Genomic DNA, 20,353 nt, shown 5'->3' with positions numbered 1-20,353 from the left:
ATAATTAAAATGTATAGTAAGCAACTGTTATGTAAAGTTATTTTCTAGTCCAGCAAGGACATAGAGATAGACAGAGCTGAGAAGCTACATAAAAACCTTTTAATGTGCTGGAGCTTGGTTTAGGCTCTAGGGTAGGGCCATTCCGGCGTGTATGTAACTGGAGGAACCTTAGTATCTAAATACAAGCTTTTTTTTTGATATGTCACTTCACTCCTACACAGAATCAGAGGATATAAACCTCTCATTGCATTAGGCAGCCATTTACGGGTTAGGCCATGCCTATGAGTTTTTGATCCAAGAATGATGTTGCTGCTATATCCTATATTCAGGATACTCCAGGTTAGCTTCTTAGGCAAGTACCTGTGCTGTAAATACTGTTCTGAACTGGCACACAGCGTCCATCCTGATTTTGAGAGTACAGCAATAGCGATAATTTGGTTGCCCATAGCATTGGGAATTATTTCTGTAATATATGTTTTTGTTAAACAAACTGTGATCAGAGTCTTCAAAATACTCCTAAGTATAAACAGTAAATACTGTTAAGATCTTCTGTTTACTAGGAATGCAGTTACATTTCTGACCATTGTGGCACAGCTGTAGGAAGACTTCTGGTATGAAATGTTATCTCCAGTATTACAGATACTGTGAGGAGTTTGATGCTTTCTCAAATCAAAGACTACCCAAAATAGGGGACTGGGTTTGATGATTCCCATCATTGACCATTTGAAGATGTATAGGGAAGTTTGTAAGAATGGAGTTATAGTCTTTTTTTTGTATGTATGTTATAAGGATATCCAAGCATATTCTTCCATCTTCCGTTAGTGAATTGGTTTAGTTATTTCTAGTGGACTGTTGTACTAATAGATAGGGATGTGTTTTTTTAATTAATGAAGGGGCATAACTCTTACTGTTCTCAAACGTGATTTTATTTGAATTGTGTGCGTGATATAGGATAGTACGTACTAATTATTCAAATTAACTGTATACAACTTTTCAATTCATATTGTGCAGGCATCCTTTGCTTTGGCTTACCTATGTTCTTCACTTGCTCTGAAATTGATAGCAGAAAGGCACCTAGTGCCTTTGATACCTGTGATGCCATTTTACAATAGGAGCTATAAAAATTATGTTCACTATCTTCCCTATATGAATGACACAACAAGAATAAGACAGGATAGTCCTTTCCTTCAAGTGGCATGCAGTTGCACTTCAACAAAATCCAGACTACAGAAGGAAAGAGGGCAGTAGGAGGGTGCGCACACAGGATGTGTCTCTGGCACTGTTAAGTTTGATGCATTTGCTACATTTTTACATTTCTTTTTTTTTTTTTCCTCTTTCTTTTTCTCTTTCTTTAATTATATTTTAGCTGTTTTCAAGACCCGAGTGGGATTTGTGAGAGTAAAATTATATAACAAAAAAAAAAAAAAAGAAAGAAAGGGAGAAGCCAGCAAAGATGAAAAACCTTCCTGGAGCAGAATGGGATGGTGAAAAGGTGACTAGTACAGCACAGTAAAGGGTAACTGTAGTCTTCGGAGGAAGTCAGTGAGATGGAGAACAGGGCCAGAATTAAAAGGCAGAGGTGAACAGGGAGTGAGACAGAGCTAGACAGACACTGACTAGTATCGGACATGAGCTGAATGAGGCTGGTTCATGATGCTGGGGTCAGTTTGGCAAAATCAACTGAAACAATGACTTAAAACATTTTTGCCCCACGTCTGTATTTGCAATCACCTTTTATAGACTGTCTGATAAAGTTACCCAGTTTCTCTACATATTTGAAAATAAACAATGGGGTTTTGCTTAGGTTTTAACATTCTTATTATTCAACCTATTACTTGAAGTAGTTTAATTTCATTCTTATCTGTTTTGACAGCTGAATCTTATCTTCCTGGTGATCACATTGTGCAAAATGGTGAAGCACTCAAACACTTTGAAACCAGACTCTAGCAGGTTGGAAAACATTAAGTAAGTGCTTTGTGTTCAAGTATGAGAACTATGATTATTTTCTGATTGCTGAACTGATTGAAAGCTACTCTCCATTAGGAGCACATGCCATTGTCTCCCAGCAACTGCAGATGTCAATTAGAAGCAAACAGAACCAATCCTGCTTTCGTCACATTGTTGCTCTAATCTCACAAACACTGGTCAAAATTAGATAATTTCAGCCTGGAACTAGTGCCAAGAAGCTGTTTCACGGAAATGCCACAGAACTGTAATAATTTCATTTGCATTTAAAATGCACTTCAAAAATGATGTCCCTGTTTGCATGACTGATATGATTATATTAAGTTTGTTTTGTTAAATGACTTTTTGATTTAGGGATTCTGAGCAGTTTCTTCTCGTAATCCTGTTCTCCCAAGAGAATTGACTCTATTATTATTGTTAACTTGAAGATTATCTGCTGTTTTCATGCTAATTTAACAACTGTTTACTTTATCTTGGTGCTGTACTGTAGTATCCCTTTTTCAGAGTAATATGTGTTATATAATTAGCAAGGCTTTGTCAGCTCTTGATTCTTTAGATAGTCTTTTAGTGTATCCTGTATAGCTTTATGTTGTACCAAAGGTTTTTGTTATCAACACTAAAGGGATGGTGCAACTTTATAACACTAAGGGTTGGATGCAAAAGAGTCTTAGAGATTTGCTTTGAATGTTGAAAATGGCAAAGGGAAATTTACAGTAAGGCTAACATTGTGAACTAGATGTTACGGATAGGTCAGTATCAGCTTCATTGCATGTTGCATGATGAGAGAGAGAGCTAATCTTTAGCATCTCTCTCTTTTCTTCCTTTTCCTCTTTCTGTCTTCTCATCCACACCAGTAATTACCGTGTTTGTGATGGCTACTATAATACGGACTTACCTGGGTAAGACAGAACCCTCCATTAACAAATTTCTGGCATGACTTTTAACTTTACAAACTCAGTCAATATTGTGGATTGCCCTTAATTTTAATTAACTAATTTTGAGATACCTGATTTGCTAAAGATTTTTTAACTATTATATGCCTTTATAATTTTAAATTGCTTGCCTCTGCATTTTGAACTTCCTAATTTTGACTAATTTTTATAGACATTTAAAAATGCTCTTATTATTTTCTGTTTCAATTCTGTCTAATAATTTTGTTTCTCTTTTCTGCTTATAATGCTTTCTAGCTATGAAGATAATAAGCCATTTATCAAGTAAGATCATTAGTTAGATGTGGAATTCACTGACTAAATTCCCTTTCCCTTCCATTCTGTGCCGTTCTCTACAGTTCCTTTTCCTTAACCTATTCATGATGGAATCTTTTTTAGACTATTCTATAAAGCAATATCCATATTTTTGCCACATTTCAGCAGGGTTTCTTCATGCGGAAGTTAGATCATCTAGCTTCAGTTTAGCCGAGTTTATCAGAGCATTAAAGATTTGGGCTCTAGGCTTTTAATCTGCTGTTTAACCTTTGTGTTACATTATTTGGCGTCATATGGCAGCACCACTGTTTAAAATCTATGGTGTGATTAGAGGCTAAGCCAGATTTATCAATCTCTTTTGTAAAAGCAGATAAGGCAATGGCATAGCTGGGGTTTGCACTATACTTCTGCATTTCAAAATATTTTTGATATCCTATGCAGTTCTTGAAAAAGAAAAAGGTCATATCTACTCTTGCTGTTTCCACTGGAGACTAAAAGTACCAAATGGAATTGTTCTGTCTTTAATAGATGAAAGGTTAAACCCAAGGAATTTTTACATTTGAATATGAACCTAGTAAAAATCAACTGCAGGAACTGAAATGTTAATATTGGATTTGGCAACATGCAATCTTATAAGTAATGATAGTAAAACTAATTTTCTTTTACAGATCCTGGGTCCTGGGTGCATTTGCTCTTCTGTGTCTTCTTGGCCTAACGTGGTCATTTGGCCTGCTGTTTATCAACGAGGGGACAGTTGTGATGACTTATCTCTTCACAGTATTTAATGCTTTCCAAGGAATGTTTATTTTCATCTTTCACTGTGCCCTTCAGAAGAAAGTAAGTTACTGAAAACATGAATGCGTGCTACCTAACTCCTAATTAATACCACATATTTTTCTTTAAAAATAGAGAAAAATATATAAGGTTTCAAAAAGAAAGAGGAGTATTTTGAAGTAGTTAGGGGAAAGTACTAGGATTCAAAACCAAGTCTTGCTCTTTGTGCTTCTGAGAGTCATTTAGCTGCTCTGTGGCCTAGATTGGATTAAAAATGGCTGCAGCATTTCCAACCCAGGCTTGAAAAGTCTTGAGGTTTTGGGAACAAAATTATTATAGAAAATGTTTAACGTTGGTAATGTGGTATGTATGATTTTGAATTTATAGCCAAAAGTCCTTTATGTGTTCATGAAACAAATCCTGCCTGCAGCACTGAAAACAAAGAATCATTTACGATATGAGCCCATTTTAGCCTGGAAACACTCTCTCAGATCAAGGCAGAAGACCTCTCTTGAGATCCCATTAAGCTGCCACATAAAGCTACGGGTGATAGGCAGGGATTATGCTATGAGTGCTTGTTCATTACAAAATTAAGAGAGATCTAAAAATTAATTTCATTGTGAACTTCAACACACCTAAGAAAAATAGTAGTCATTAACAGTAGACAACTGCTAACGGGGACAATTTTCTAAATACGCCAGCATGACTACTTCTTTTCAAGTGTTTGCTTCCCCCAGCAATCCAACAGCTAAGTGTTCTTAACTGGAAAAACTGGAAGTTCTTGGCAAGCTCCTTCTCTGATGAAGGGGTATGCTAAATTAGTTCTGCTCTCTTTTTCCCATTGGGAACAGTGAGGTCCATACAGAGCATATCTGCTGTGGAGACAGAAAACTTACAGGGGAGAGAGGAACGGACAGGAGAGAAGGAAGTGAAGGGTGCAGCAAGGAGGGATTCTCTTGGGGTTTTCTGCTCCCCTTCTCTTCCCCAGACTGAGAATGGAGAATGTATCTATGGATGCCTTAGAGATGCTTCAGTAAAGGATAAAAGGAAACTGCTCATAGAAGGCATGGCAAATGAAAATAATGAGAGGAGAGGGGAAGGGTAAATGTCAAAAAAATCACAAACCACATAGCATAGGACAAAATGCAATAAATCCTTCATCTGGAAATACCCAACTTGCAATATTTAGGTTCTAAACATTTTTACTAGTTTTAGGCAGGAGACCTAGCAGTTATTAACTCCCATTATAATTAGCTCACCAGAGACATAATTAACTGATATTTATAAAGTGGTTTGAGATCATTGCATAAAGCATTGCTGTGTAAGGGCAAAATCACATTCTTGCGTGTTCTAAACTATACCAGCTCTAAGAGTATCAGTGTGTCTAGATTTAGTGTAAATAATGGCTTTCAGACATGTTTTAGGGAAAGATCTGTGAGACAGAAAGAATTTTATCCAGATGAACATGGCACTGCTCTCGTTTTGACAGAACAAAATCACACTTAGAGAGGAGATTAAGAAGAGAGGGAAGAAAAGGCACACATTTTCAAAATGCAAATAATTTCTAGATTAGGGTTTCATATAATGTTGCCCTTTTTACCACTTGTATTGGACTTGAAAATCAAAAATAGATTCATTTTATATTTCTTTTTACAGCTGGGCATTGTTTTTATATTAAGTGGAGTCAGCAAAAAGCAATATTAAAATACCAGTCAAGTATGAAAAAGCATAACTTGGAGCAATAAGATTTATACCTGAAAGAATGTTAAAGCTGCCATTTAAAATTTTTAAGTTTTGATGCCTTTGACTGGATATTATCCTATCCTCTGTCTGCATAGCTAATGTAGTCTTTTTATTCTTTTATTACTAGTTGGTCACTAAATTGAACGGAGAAATAGAATTGTGAAAATGAAAACTATTATGTTTCCAGTTCTGACAGGATGATAGTGCTGTTGCTTCCATCAGTTTCCAACAAGCTATAATTTAGAAATAATGACAGAGGAATGCACAGTACTGACAGATAATGTACATTCACAGCAATATAGGCATTAGGCAAAAACAGCCCTGGAGGGGGGTATTTGGGTGAAAATATAGTTTTGATTGCTATTGTCTCTACTATGTAGTGTTTTGAAGCATTTAATATACATTAATGTTCAGGAATGCATTTTCTTAGGTGTTATACCCTCTAGTGATGATATATATAAACTTATATTTTTCAGAATACAAAGTTAAAGATTATAATTCTGTGTCCACGCATTTCTGTTTTCATTTTTGTAAATGTGTGTTTTGTGCTGTTGTAGGTGGGGGTTCATTTAAAATATGTAAAATATACTTAAGAAAGTTGAGTTGTTATCCCTAGATTGAAATTAAAGCACTAACCGTTCAGTTTGCTCAACCTTGTTGTAGTTTGTAGAAACATCACGTTATGTATTCCATCATTAAAATTCTTGAAATACTGAAAAGAACACATGGCATACACAAATCTACACTATGATTTTTTTGCATTTTCCTCTTTTTTGGTTTTACATACACATAGTTTTATTTCTGTCCCATATATTTTGTAGGCCAAGCAGAATTCACAGATTAGCTGAAACCTCAATTCTCAGAGAAACTTAGGAGTCTCATTAATATAGGTGAAACTCTTGGATTACTAAGTATCTGGTGTAAGATTTATGAATTTAGACTTAGATATCTTTACAAGTTTTATCCAATGTTTTCTTTCACTGATGCTGTCATGTTGCCAAGATGTGTGTATCCTGATTACTTCTATCACAATGTTAATATATATAAATTACAAAACGAAAGTTTCCAGTAGTTCATGGGAAAGAGAAGGTGAATAAACGCAGGTCAAATACAAAAAAAAAACAATCAAAGAAACAAAGAATACCACCAGTTCTCTTACTCTATCAGAGAAAAGTTTTGTTTGAACACACTCATCAAGTGTGTTCAGACTTCTGGGGTCAGCAAAGACAAAGATTTTATTTTTTTGTCCTAAAAGCAAAATATGCTTCATTTCTCAGCGTTTGTGTTTCAAATTCTGGGTCAGAGCCCCTGCTGGTGCCCCCACAACTGCAGATGGCTCTGTGCTGGGAAGGGGCGGTGGTGGTTGTGAGCCTTGCATAAACCTGAAGCAGGTGTGACCAATGAACTAGTAACTGTTTGAGTTACCCAACCTAACTTTATATGAAAACTTTTTTATGTAGTCCTTGCAATTTAGAGGCCAATCACCTCAGCACCCTTTAATGGAAAGGATAACTTAAATGGGTAATGTCAAGAAACACAAAGATACTTCAGCCCTTCTTGCATGATAGGATGGGAAGATGAGCTTTCTATGGTTTATGTACTAAAAGCTAATACAAAAAGGACTGTTTTCATCCAACATTCAGTTCAGGTAAACTTAACTATACTAATCTACAATTTGAAGACAAAAATAATCCCATAATAACTCAGTAGCTATTATTCAAACACATCTGAATGAAGTACATGTGTACTTTGGAAATAATCTGTTCAAAAAACCTGGCTGACTGCCATTGAGTAAGGTAGAATATCTGATTTTGTTAATGGCCAGCATTTCAATAGACAAGAATTATCCATTTGCTTGAAAAACAGTTGAGTATTTTCAATGCAAGATTCATGTCTTTTTGCCAGTGGAGATATTTGACCCTATTTTTTGCGCTAAGTGTTTTATGTCCTCTTAGGTACGTAAGGAATATGGGAAATGCTTCCGACATTCCTACTGCTGTGGTGGACTACCAACTGAGAGTCCTCACAGTTCAGTGAAGGCATCAACGACAAGAACTAGTGCTCGATATTCCTCCGGCACTCAGGTAACAAGGATTTTGACAGCAATTTTTAATTAAACTTATTTATAAAAAGCCTACTGAGATGTGTTGCAATCAGAAGTACTAATTGTCTTTTCATTATTATCATTTAGATGGCAAATACACACTTATATACTTGAATTTATTTATTTATAAAGACTTCCTTTTGGTTTGGACTAAAGCAAACACCTTATTTTTTATTGTAATTAGGGGCTGGTTTAGTGGAAAGCTTATACCATCATGTTTCATCTAAATGAAATTTAATAAACTAGACTTTTAATAACAAAAGATGGAATTTCGCGCTGTGCTAGAAGAATGGCTTACTTTAGACCAAAAGAAATACAAATACTCTACATAATAGCACATAGGTCAGAAAAAATCTTTCTGTGACTTACCATGCTTCTGTCTCATTGCTTTATGTTAACAGAGTCGTATAAGGAGGATGTGGAATGACACTGTGAGAAAACAATCTGAATCTTCTTTTATCTCAGGTGACATCAACAGCACTTCAACGCTTAATCAAGGTCAGTCACTGGGAACATTTCAGTTCTAGAAGACTTAAATTTTATACAGATTTTATGTCATTTAATTTAACACAGAAGAATTTAAAAGAATGTGTTGAAAAATAATCTGGAACAAATGTTCTCTAAAAGCAGAGTTTTAAAGTCATGCACCAGCACATTTTAAAACCATTTTCCCTCAGCTGGCCCCCACTATATAAGTTGAATTCCTCCATTTGTGGGAGTGTATTTAAATAAGTTTCATCAATAATTTAACTTAAAAGCAAGATCATAATTTTAAATCCTTCCTAACCTTTATAGGTTAAATCTGAAACAGAAATATGAGTGCAGTAACATTTTAATGCATATTTGACTATGATTTTTAGGTGCAGAAATTTTCCCAGTGAAATCCAATTGATATCATTTCTATGCAAAAGATGTCTGTAAAGCATTTATCTTTTTTATTTCAAAGAGCATCGTACCTGTCACATGGGATAGAATCCAGAATCAGGCACAGAGAAGCCAGAACTTCAAATTTCTTATCTCAAATAGATTTTGAAATCTGTAACTTCATTATCATATCCAGTTACAAGGGTATTAACCAAGACAGAATGTCCCTTCCTTTCTCCCTTCTCCTTGTTTTTTTTTTTTTGTTTTGTTTTGTTTTTTGTTTTTTTTTGAATAAACATTTTAAGCTAAGTAATGGAGGGAAAGGCTGCTTTGTGGAAGCTAAGCTCACAGTTTATTCTTCCACTCACATTCTTAAGAGAAGAACACATAGTTCTCACCGGTTCCTGCTCAACTCAGAAAGTTTCAAATAGAAAATTCACTACTGTCAGGGCTGCTGTAAAGCTCCCATGAACCATGGCTGGCAAATTTTCCTACCTTGTGCTTTTTTTAAGATTCAGTGGCTGGGACCTGTACTTAACTCATATTTATTTTGGAAGTAGAAAATGTGGTACTTTGCAAAAGAGAAAATTTCAAAAAGCATAATCCTACTTCTGCTGTTTGGTGTATAAAGATGGATGAGACTTGTGTGTCTCGCTGCTCCCCTCTCCTGAATTATTATTATCCTCTGGTAAAACCAAAATTAACTAATTTTTCCTAAGTAGATTTTTTTTTTTTTTCATTTATTAAAACCCCATATATATGCCAGAATCCCAGATAAAAGTCTGGGATTTCCTGCTGCAACTCAGGTAATTCAGAGTTGAGCACAGATCTTGGAATTTTCTCCCTGCTTTGGAACTCCAGTCTCAAGTCACCTGAGATGCTCTGTCATGACTAGAAAAAAATGATACTGTCATGATTCAATTGTAATAATTTTACTATCTTAGTATACATGTAAGGGTAGCTTAGTAATTATTGGCAAGTATCATTTCATAAAATTCAAGGTTTTAAAGGTGGCAAACTATTTGAATTGAATAACAAAGTTCTCTTACTATAAATGACAGGTAATAATTCAAACCAAGATAAAACATATTACACAAAAAAAAAGTCAAAACGTATTTGAGCTAGTATTTCTAGTAGTAAGTAGATAACAACTGAAAAAAAAGCTATGATAAAAACTTTCTTAGTTGTTCACTGGTATAAACTTTCAAATAACATTGGCATAATCAGGCAATAAGTCTCTGAATCTTAGAATTATTCTATCTGCTTCTTTGAACTACCAAGTACCTATGGTAGTACAAAAGCATTAATATTTGAAATATACACTGCCTTTTCTATTGCCAAATAAAAATATAGTATAAAAATATAGTTGGCTCTTTAGTTGTACTTGAGTCTGTGATACACTGATCCTGATGCATTGCTGTGCAATGCAATAGAAAAGGAAGTAGAATTTTACTTTAATGAAGTGTTTAAGTTTTAAATGATAGTTTTTCATGGCGTTTTTTTTTTTCTTCTTTTTTTTTTCTTCCTTTTTTTTTTTTCCTGTGTGTGTGCGTGTCAATTTTCCAAACAAGTATTCTTCTGGTAACTAGAAATCAGAGCTAATAGACTCTATAGTTTTCAAATGATGCTTAATTTTTTTTCTAATTCTTCTGAATTGTTTAAATGGTATTACACTAACATGTAAATTATGTTCTAAAAAATCTGTTCATTCCTGTAGTATGTTGCTTCATGTTACACTGTTTGTAAACTGCTTGTTTAAAGAAAAGTTGTCATTCAAGGAATTCTTTTTTTAAAACCTGGCAGATAAATTTGCTTTCCCCTCAGCATGCATACTTTTGCATATACTAAGATATGCTTGCAGTTTGTCATCCACTGTCTGTTTGAAAACAGCGATTCCCTTCCACTCCCTGTGTGTTTGTCATAAAGTGAATAACAGCTCTGATCCATCATAAGAGATTTTTCAATGCATTTAAATTCAAGATATTCAGTTCTCTCAATTCTGGGCAGAAGTGTTCCATAATATCATTTTAGAAGTTACCGTAGCTTTATGTAGTACCTTGATCTCTACACATTTAATTGCTATTCTTGTGTAACCGTGATTTTGTATACATTAGTAAGTGTCACTCTCACCAGATGTTTACTTTGGGGATTTGGACAGCACCTGTGAATTACCGGCATCTAACTATATTTTCCTACTCCCGTTTCAAATACATAGCTCACATACATTCAGAAATTTTCATCTGAATTACATTTGACAAGTTCTACATGATTCATGATGAATAAAAAATATTCTTTATTGAAATTGTCAGAATAAAATTAAAGAACTGACTTTTTTTCTGTTTCTTTTGCTTTAGGAATGACTGGCAATTACCTACTAACAAACCCTCTTCTTCGACCACACGGCACTAACAACCCCTATAACACATTGCTCGCTGAAACTGTTGTATGTAATGCCCCTTCAGCTCCTGTGTTTAACTCACCAGGTGTGCTTATACTTCCTGAGTAAAACCACTTTTCTTGGCTCGCTCCAAATCCCTTCTTTTCCCTAGATAGAAACTCAAGTTGCAATACCCTAGCTATACATTCTGAATTTCTGTCAGTTTGAGAAATACAGTATTGCCTATGTCAGCTTGTAAAACTGCACTATATTATAGTAATGCCTTTGCCATAACAGTATTTACCAATAATTATCCATGTTTTTAACACAGGTGGCATAAATCTTAATATACTATTACAGGACTGACATCACATGGTCTGAGAGCCCATCTTCAAGATATATATCACTTAGAGGTATCATGTCTATGCAATGTAAGGTTGACTCAAAAGCTTGCTGAGAAAAACATGTTCATGGAACAGATTAGATACTAAAGCAGTGCAAGGCATCTTGACACCTTTGGATACTCCAGTGTAGAAAATTGTATCCAGCGTCAAACAGATCTATAGTATAGTGCAGCTTTATGGTAGATCATTTCCTTTAGGAAAATCTTGAGATTAACAGTTAGAACAGTTTAGTTCTGAATGAATAAAGGGTGTCATCACTTACCTAACATTTTGTTGTTAGAGTATCTAGTTGCTTTTTCTAACTACAGTGCAATTCATCAGTAAATATCTAGTAGTTACTGTTAGATGAATCATAAGATCACTTTAGTGTAACTGGAACGATAAATCTTTGGTAAAGTGCTCATAAAACCTTGTTTCCAGTTTTTATTTCAAGTTTCTTTTTTAACTGTACTGTAGTTTCTATTTTCATTCTCTTGTTTTCTTACTTTCCTTATGCTTTCCTCTAGCAACCTACAGAGAGACAAGTATGGGAGTAAAACTTAACTTTGCCTATCAAATGTAAATTTTTTCAGCATGATTTTTAATGGGCACAATTAAAACATAACTAGCGGTCATGAAGTAGACTCAGCGGGCAAGTGGTTCACAATTTGCAAATGAAATGTTTCCACATTCAAAAAGTACTTGCATACTGCTTTTTGGAAAACAACATGAGGTCTGTAGCAAACCCTATTGGTAACAGAAGTTATGGAATGCTGAAATAATTTGCTTTTTAAAACCAAAGCAGTGTCAAGCCGAAATACTTAACAATTTACTTATATTTTTACATTCCCACAGTAATCTTGCTACAGGCTATGGAAAGATTTCAAATGAATTACCTGATCACGGGCAACAAAATTTGCCTCATCAAACCAATTTAAATATATTCTAGCATGCTTAACTCTGCAGTGTATCATAGAAAACTCATTGTGGATTATCAGATATATTTTGGTATCTGTTTAGAAAAAGAAAAGGGAATTAAAATTATAGAATTAAATCACTTTCATGAGGGAAATGAATGCCAGCATGTGGTCCATGTGTTGTCTACTTTTATAAATGCTATATGTTCTGAGCAGCTAAATCCTTTGCAAGAAAAATCTTGGAACATATATGAAATTGCAGAACGATAAAACTGTTTAATCAAAGCTTAAAGAGACCTTTCAAACAACCCTCATCACTGTTTAAATCAATACACATGAAGAGGAGCTAACAATAACACCAATACAAAATGATTTGCAAATTATTTAGAATTTATTTGGAGATTATTACTCTGTTTTCTAAAGTTGAAGACAAAAATCTTTTCTTGAGAAAATGCAATTACTTTTTAATTGAAAACAATATTTTCCAGAGAAGATTGAATTTTCTAGGATAAGCTGCAGCTTTAATTATGAAAAACAAAATAAAACAAACAAAAAAAAACACACAGGAAAATACATCTTTTCCAAAACAACTTTTTCTTATACTCCTCCAAGCCTTGCATATAATGCAGCAGCCTCACAGTGGTCAGTCTCATTTCAGTAAAGTCACTCCATTCTTTCTTTACTTCTAGACATATCTGTAGATAAAGTGATTTTCTAGGAATGCTCTAACCATTCGACTTTCCATGGTTCAGACTGTTTAGTTTCTTTCAAAGTTTTTTTTTCTTTTTTTTTTCTTTTTTTTTTTTTCCTTTGCTTGGGAAGCACTGTGCTGTCATAGTTTACATGTCTTTGTGTCTATAGGAAATCCTTTTCTTTATTGTGCCCCCCCCCCCCCCCAAAAAAAAAAAAAAAAGCCAAAATCAAAAACATAAAGACCTTAATCATCATAAGACTTCATTTTTTTTCCCCCCTTAACTTCTTTCCATGTTTCTAAAGGACTTACCCAATCTGTCATTTCTCCAGCAGCTATGAGGTATCAGCCATTGCTGATTTCCTCTTCCCATTCCACAACTAATATTTATTCTTTGGTTTAATTTCTGTGACCCATACTTACAGAAATTCCTAACATTTCTGCATTTGACTTCCATGGCCATGGTAACTGTGGGCCTAACTCTTAATTAACGATTCTGGTTCATTCAGTGCTGTCACTGTGACTGATGCAGACTGCAGGCAAACTTTGACCTTTAGAAGCCTGGGGCCATTGTTGGCAGACAGAATATTAGTGCAAAAAAATTACATTAAGTGGGAAAAGAAAAGCTGTTATTGCTTCGTAATCTAATTTGCTGAACCCTTGCTCTGACTAAGTTGCTGAGAAGCTCAGTAATTCTTCATCATGTTACAATAAATCATTTTACTTTCTTTTATATATCAGCTACTCTTAGGCCAGATAGCCTGAGCAGACAGACATGATGTGAGTTGTCCAAAGTGAGTCATTCCACCTGCTGTCTATCGTGTTGTTGGATGGTGCTTGTGGGCCCTGGTCCCTGTAGTGTGAAAGATGGCTGTCCTTGTTTAACATAAATTCTTTGTATTTATTCATTTTTTTCATTCTTTTCTTTACTTCATCTCAAAAAAAAAAAAAAAAGGAAAAATGTTAGAAATGTTGTTAAGTAGTTGCTTGCCAGTTATGTGGGTTTATGTTGTACATTTACCTTCAGTTATGTCTGTGATCTAATTCCTTTTTAATTTAGTGTCGTTTAGGACAAATTCTGTTAATTTTCTTTTTCTAAATCATGGTGGTGTACTTCAAAACATAGATGTTTCCAAATGAATTGCTTTGCATTACATATGCAAGGGCATGGAGTGATCAGTTCCTTGTGGAAGAGTCACAGAATTGACATTAAATTAAGAAATTAAAATGCCACTATTCCCCACAGGAAATACGTGTTACTATTTTAAAATGCATCTTTCATATAAAGTGTGCAACTGTTTACATTTGGGAATGTTCAATAACCTTACTTTTCTCAAGTCTTACTTCCAAGTACAACTTTGTCCTGAACTACATTAAAGAATTTGTTTAAGAAAAAAAAAAAAAAAAAGTGATGAAAAGCACATCAGACAATAACCAGGGCTGTCCTTTTCTGTTTCAGGACATTCACTGAACAATGCCAGGGATACAAGTGCCATGGATACTCTACCGCTAAATGGTAATTTCAACAACAGCTACTCATTGCGCAACGGAGACTATAACGACAGTGTGCAAGTTGTAGACTGTGGACTAAGCCTGAATGATACTGCTTTTGAGAAAATGATCATTTCAGAATTAGTGCACAACAACCTGCGGGGCAGCAGCAAGAACCATAACCTGGAGCGCACACTGCCAGCCAAGGCTGTGATCGGCGGGAGCAGTAGCGAAGATGACGCCATCGTGGCAGATGCCTCATCTTTGATGCACAGCGACACCCCTGGGCTGGAACTCCACCACAAAGAGCTTGAGGCCCCACTCATTCCTCAGCGGACTCACTCCCTTCTGTACCAGCCCCAGAAGAAAGTGAAGACTGAGGGAACCGACAGCTATGTCTCACAACTGACAGCCGAGGCTGACGACCACCTCCAGTCCCCCAACAGAGACTCTCTTTACACGAGCATGCCCAATCTCAGAGACTCTCCATATCCAGAGAGCAGCCCCGACGTTGAAGAAGATCTCTCTCCCTCCAGGAGGAGTGAAAATGAGGACATTTACTACAAGAGTATGCCAAATCTAGGAGCTGGCCATCAGCTTCAGATGTACTATCAAATCAGCAGGGGTAATAGCGACGGCTATATAATTCCCATTAACAAGGAAGGATGTATTCCAGAAGGGGATGTTAGAGAAGGACAAATGCAGCTAGTGACAAGCCTTTAATAGTGTAGCAAAGAGATATTAAAGGCCACGTACAAGTATTAAAAGACTTAATTGGCCCTGTGCAGGCTCCCTCGTATCTGCTTGAAGAGACAATTCTGTTGACCCTGTGGTTCTCCGGTGTAACGGGGATGACTGGACCTCGCAGTTCTGTGAATTTTTATAAAACAAAAACTTTGTATATACACAGAGTATACTAAAATGAATTATTTGTTACAAAGAAAAAAAATACCAACAAGGTATTTTAAGATATCTTCTGCTGCTGAATTTAACAAAATTGTGAAAAAAAAAAAAAAAAAAAGAAAAAGAAACACTTTCCAGCCATTTTACTGCAGCAGTTTGTGAACTAAATTTGTAAATATGGCTGCACCGTTTTTTTTTTTTTTCCTAGGCCTACATTGTATTATATACAAGGCGTAGGCTCTAAAATCCTGTGGGACAAATTTACTGTACCTTACTATTCCTGACAAGACTTGCAAAAGCAGGAGAGATATTCTGCATCAGTTTGCAGTTCACTGCAAATCTTTTCCATTAAGGCAAAGATTGAATACATGTCTAACCACTAGCAATCAAGCCACAGGCCTTATTTCGTATATTTCCTCAACTGTACAATGAACCGTTCTCATGAAAAAAATGGCTAAAGAAATTATATTTTGTTCTATTGCTAGGGTAAAATAAATACATTTGTGTCCAACTGAAATATAATTGTCATAAAAAAATAATTTTAAAAAGTTTGAAGAAAATATTGTGAAAAGCTCTTGGTTGCACATACGTTATAAGCTGTTTTTCTTACACTCTGTTCATAGTACAGTAGTATATTAAAAATGCAAGTTCTACCTGTTTTCACTTATTTTTTCACTGTAAACAGTGTTCTGCTTTGACAAGTTAGTTTTTATTCTTTTTTTTCTTTTTTAATTTTTTTGCCAAAAACATAATTTGGGGAGAAAATTGTTTTAGAAGCCAATTATGCCAAGCCTTGCACAAATTTGGTATAACTAACAAAGATTGTAACTGAATTCCCTGTTCATTCTTTAATCAGGGTTGGGTGGTAAGGGTTAAAGGGGACACTGGACACTTCTCACAAGCTTTCTCGTGAATAAAAGGTGCCTGTCCTTTAAAAAGATAAATAAAACATAACTATTACTCTTCCATATTCCTTCTGCCTATATTTAGTAATTAATTTATTTTATGATAAAAATATAATGAAATGTAAATTGTTTCAACAAAATTCTGCTTTTTCATCCCTTTGTGTAAACCTGTTAATAATGAGCCCATCACTAATATCCAGTGTAAAGTTTAACACCTGTTTGACAGTAAATAAATGTGAATTTTTTTTCCAAATAGGTAAAATGTGCATTATTATGTACGAAGCATAATTGGCATCAGCAGTCTTTTGACCCAGCTGTATCCTGCTTAGAATGGCTTCTTTACATTTCATGATTTAAGTGTTGAGAGTACAATGGAAACTGTCTATGTAGTTCGACAGAAAAGAGTTCATCTTTACTTACTATTCATTAACTTAGTCACAATTGAATAGGATCAAACTCAGATATAGCAGGGTCATTAGGAAAATGTACTGTAATTTCATATATTTACATAACTTTTAAGTAGGCATCTGTACTGAAATCAAAAATAAGGTGGTAAACACCACCATCGTATTCTCAGCAACAGTAATTAGCAGTTAATTATTAGTGATGAAGATATAGTCTTATAATGGGGAAAACATGAGTAAGCAGCATTTGGATAGCACTCCTGTGCAAATAATCTGCTGTGCAAATAATCCATCACAGCACCACTTTAAGTTAGATAAATAAGCATGACTGCCTCATTTTTATCAGACTAGAAAACTGCAGAAGGCAGCTGATGCCCAAGATGTTATCAACAAATTGGTGGCAAAATTGGAAGTCTGAAGTCTTTGTTCCCAAGCCTTTTTTGTCCCTCTCAACCAGAGCTCCTCAAAGATAACGCCAAGGACTTCATTTTTTTCAACTTCCAAAAGTGTGTTCTTTCATAACACAGAAGCCATGTTTTCATATGTGGCACCTGTGACTATATGTATGACAACAGCAAAAATTCATTTGAAAGCCTTTTAAATTCTGTTAGCTTCTAATGTGCTGGAATATAAGAATACTCCATTTAGAATGTATATCGATACACATTGGTTTTGTGTAGGTGCATTTTGAAAAAGTTTGGATTTCAAAAAAATATTTTGGGCAAGACTTCGTGGTGTTGAGACAATTCAGACTTTGTAAAAAAATATCCGAGATGAGATGGAACCTCAGAGTTCAGATAACCTCAATATGTCTGTAATTGGGACTGTGGCACTGTAGCAATTGTTGAAGACAAAGGCATGTTTACCTTACCCTCCTGGTAACGCTTGTCAATATGTTCCTTAATACATAAAAGTTACTATCTTTGTGGTAGAGTCACTGGAACAGTTAAAATTTAATCAGAAACTGTTTACTTCTGTTTAGCAGAGATGCTTTAAAAACCTGAAGTCTTTGTGAAATAAGGATTTGTTCTGATTCAGGGTATACAGCAGACGCTTCGGAGCAAAATGATTCCCTTGGTCTGTCTGGCAACTTAAAAGCATACTTGCTGCCTTCTACCTAGGAAATCATGTCTTAGGGATTTAAAAACTGTGGTGCTCAAGTAATTATAGTACACGATCTAATAACATCACCAGCTTTCAGCAGAATATTCAGCCCTAATTCGAGCAAGTACTCCTTTGTGTCACGTGTTGTCTAACTTAATGGTGGCGAAACAACATGCTGGAAAAAGGTTTGTAGCATTGTGATCTTAAAAATATATTCAACTGCAAATGTAACACGTATGCATAAAACAAGAAAATTGAGCTGATGAACCTAAGATGAACCAGCTGAACCTAAATATCATAAGGGAATTCTTTTGTTAGCGTCTTTGTAATGTAGATGTTGCTTTTTAGTGAGCCTATTTTTTTCTCTCTCTCTCTTTTTTTTTTTTTTTTTTTAATGTTATACTAGTGAGTGTCCTGTGTTTAGCTAACAACTAGCAGCCAATACCTTGCCAAATTTCTGTTGGTGTAACTTCTCAGTGTAGTAGTTTACAATACAATTATATGGCCGACAGCTTACTGTAATTTCTTTATGTTCTCTCTCACTTTCCTGCCATCTTGTCTTGGGATCAGAAGGACAGAAGAATTGAGAGGAAGAGTCGAGAATAATGAAATAATGACAGCAGAATTAATGGAAACAAGTGTTTCTTCAGGGTCATCAGTTAACCAGTTCCTATGATGGTGCCAAGGATATGCTGCTATTTTAGGCACTGTCTTTCAGAAGAGCTGTAATTTTCTTATGGCTAGTAATCTCCTGTTAGTATCAGTGTTAACCCTACTGGCTCCATCCAATTCTTCCTTGTAACTTCAGTCCAGTTATATTCCTACAAAAGATTAAGTGGGATGTGCATTTAGTGAACTGTTGTATAATGGTGCTATGCATTGTTGAATATAAAATACATCTCAATTCTACATAAGTGAACCATAACATGAAGAAACGCAACATTGGTAATACCTTTATAGTTAAAATTAATCTTTATCTGTGAATTCTACAATACACCTTTGCTTTTAAATTGGAAATGAGATTACTAATAAAGTTTACATATATTCACTTATGTAGGCAATAAAAGATGTTTCAAATTGACATAAGTTATGGATAAAATACGCGTCATATTTTATGTCCTAGTTTTTAAGAAAAATTTCTTTCTGAACTACTCAGAACAGACATTAACAGAAGAACAACAAAAAGTAAATGATCCCTGTGTATTGTTGTTATCCCACTTTGCCTAAAGACTAACAAAACTTGTCTTCTAGAATTGATTATATGACAACATATGCTAGTGTAAAATTTTATCCCTGAATAAAATTATTTTTTAAATCAAGAGAAGCTACAGGCAGATGTATATATATATATACACATACAGACAAGTACATCTCCACGGGGGTCTTAACTCACAAATTCTAGGGGGATGGTGGAGAATGAAAAGTGCTGGGACACAGGCACTCTTCAGTTCCACTCTGCTGTAGCCTTGCAAAGACACTTTAGCCCTTCAAAGACACAAAGGGAGCTCATGGTGAAACATACTAGATTTTTTTTTTTTTAATAGATGGTAGCAGTCACCATATACATTTATGAAGGTCATTGCTACCAGTAAGCAAGGGTCTTGCTGTATGGATCCAGATTTATGAATGCTGCTAGCCTGCTGAGTCTCTACCCTAGAACTACGTTGGAGGCTGGAAGCCAGCTTTGTACTGAGATAGGGATAAAAGCTAGCACCACCACAGCACTGGATACAAGAGATTTGTGCCTCATTTATATAAACTGTGAATTAATAGGAATTCAATTAGCAGATCCGGCTCAAGCATCCAGCTCTGACAAAAATCTGGGGTAAAGGTTCGTTAGGACCCTGTCCATTTCAGCAGTTTTTTTTTTTCTTTTACTCTTTTTTTTTTTTTTTTTCCCAGTAAAATACCTCATGCGGTTTTTAGAACAACAACTTCTAAATCCTTTTATTCATGCAGGATAAATTCTCAATGGTATTTCATTAATTCATGCCTAAGAGCATTAATATCTCTTCTTACTCTATTATGTCATCATTAATCTCAACTGTGCCCCATCAAAGTTCCTGGCATGTGAAACAGATCACACGATGATGCAGCCAGAGTGTTTAGAAATGCTATAGAAAATCATACAAACCTCAACTCAGCACCAAGAAGGTTTTAAAACACCATTCCATGTAATGCACCAGCTGCTGAAGTCTTCGGCGGGAGATCACAGAGTGGGGAAGTCACAGTGACAGAAATAACGTTCAGAATAGGTAGTTTTATCAAAAAAAAAAAACAAACAAACAAACAAAAAAAACTTCTAAAGCAAAGCTGATATAAATTTTAACCATTTCTTCATTGGGTACATGTCTCTTGTCTGTTAGAGTAGAGCCCTGCCTCAGTGTAGATGCTGTACTGCAAACCAGTTTAAAGCTTAGAGGCAGCAAAGTTGAGCACAGAAACATCTGCTTACGTTAAAAGGTCTGATTCACAAATAGCACAACATCCTGTGTCATAAGTGTATAATAAAAAGAGGCGGAC

At 35.2% G+C, this 20,353-nt stretch overlaps 1 protein-coding gene across 22 annotated transcripts in view; it reads left to right on the top strand.

Annotated features, from left to right (window-relative positions):
• Positions 1–18,882, top strand: part of ADGRL2 (adhesion G protein-coupled receptor L2) — a 391,077-nt gene extending 372,195 nt beyond the window's left edge. For 4 of the 22 annotated variants that reach the window (XM_072041980.1, XM_072041981.1, XM_072041984.1 and 1 more), the window contains 8 exons: positions 1,874–1,965; positions 2,820–2,864; positions 3,153–3,179; positions 3,839–4,007; positions 7,643–7,771; positions 8,193–8,289; positions 11,010–11,138; positions 14,483–18,882. In XM_072041980.1, the coding sequence (XP_071898081.1) occupies positions 1,874–1,965; positions 2,820–2,864; positions 3,153–3,179; positions 3,839–4,007; positions 7,643–7,771; positions 8,193–8,289; positions 11,010–11,138; positions 14,483–15,237 (1,443 nt within the window). In that variant the 3' untranslated portion in view covers positions 15,238–18,882. Of the gene's footprint in view, positions 1–1,873; positions 1,966–2,819; positions 2,865–3,152; positions 3,180–3,838; positions 4,008–7,642; positions 7,772–8,192; positions 8,290–11,009; positions 11,139–11,363; positions 11,446–11,942; positions 13,083–13,764; positions 13,818–14,482 lie in introns of those variants that run through there. The other 18 variants (XM_072041985.1, XM_072041982.1, XM_027463164.3 and 15 more) reach the window with 14 other exon arrangements.
• Positions 18,883–20,353: the final 1,471 nt, after the last annotated feature.

This window comes from Anas platyrhynchos, chromosome 8, assembly GCF_047663525.1.
Source record: "Anas platyrhynchos isolate ZD024472 breed Pekin duck chromosome 8, IASCAAS_PekinDuck_T2T, whole genome shotgun sequence".
NCBI classification, from domain to species: Eukaryota; Metazoa; Chordata; class Aves; order Anseriformes; family Anatidae; genus Anas; species Anas platyrhynchos.
The sequence above is the reverse complement of the archived record's forward strand: the minus strand, read 5'-3'. Positions and strand labels throughout refer to the sequence as shown.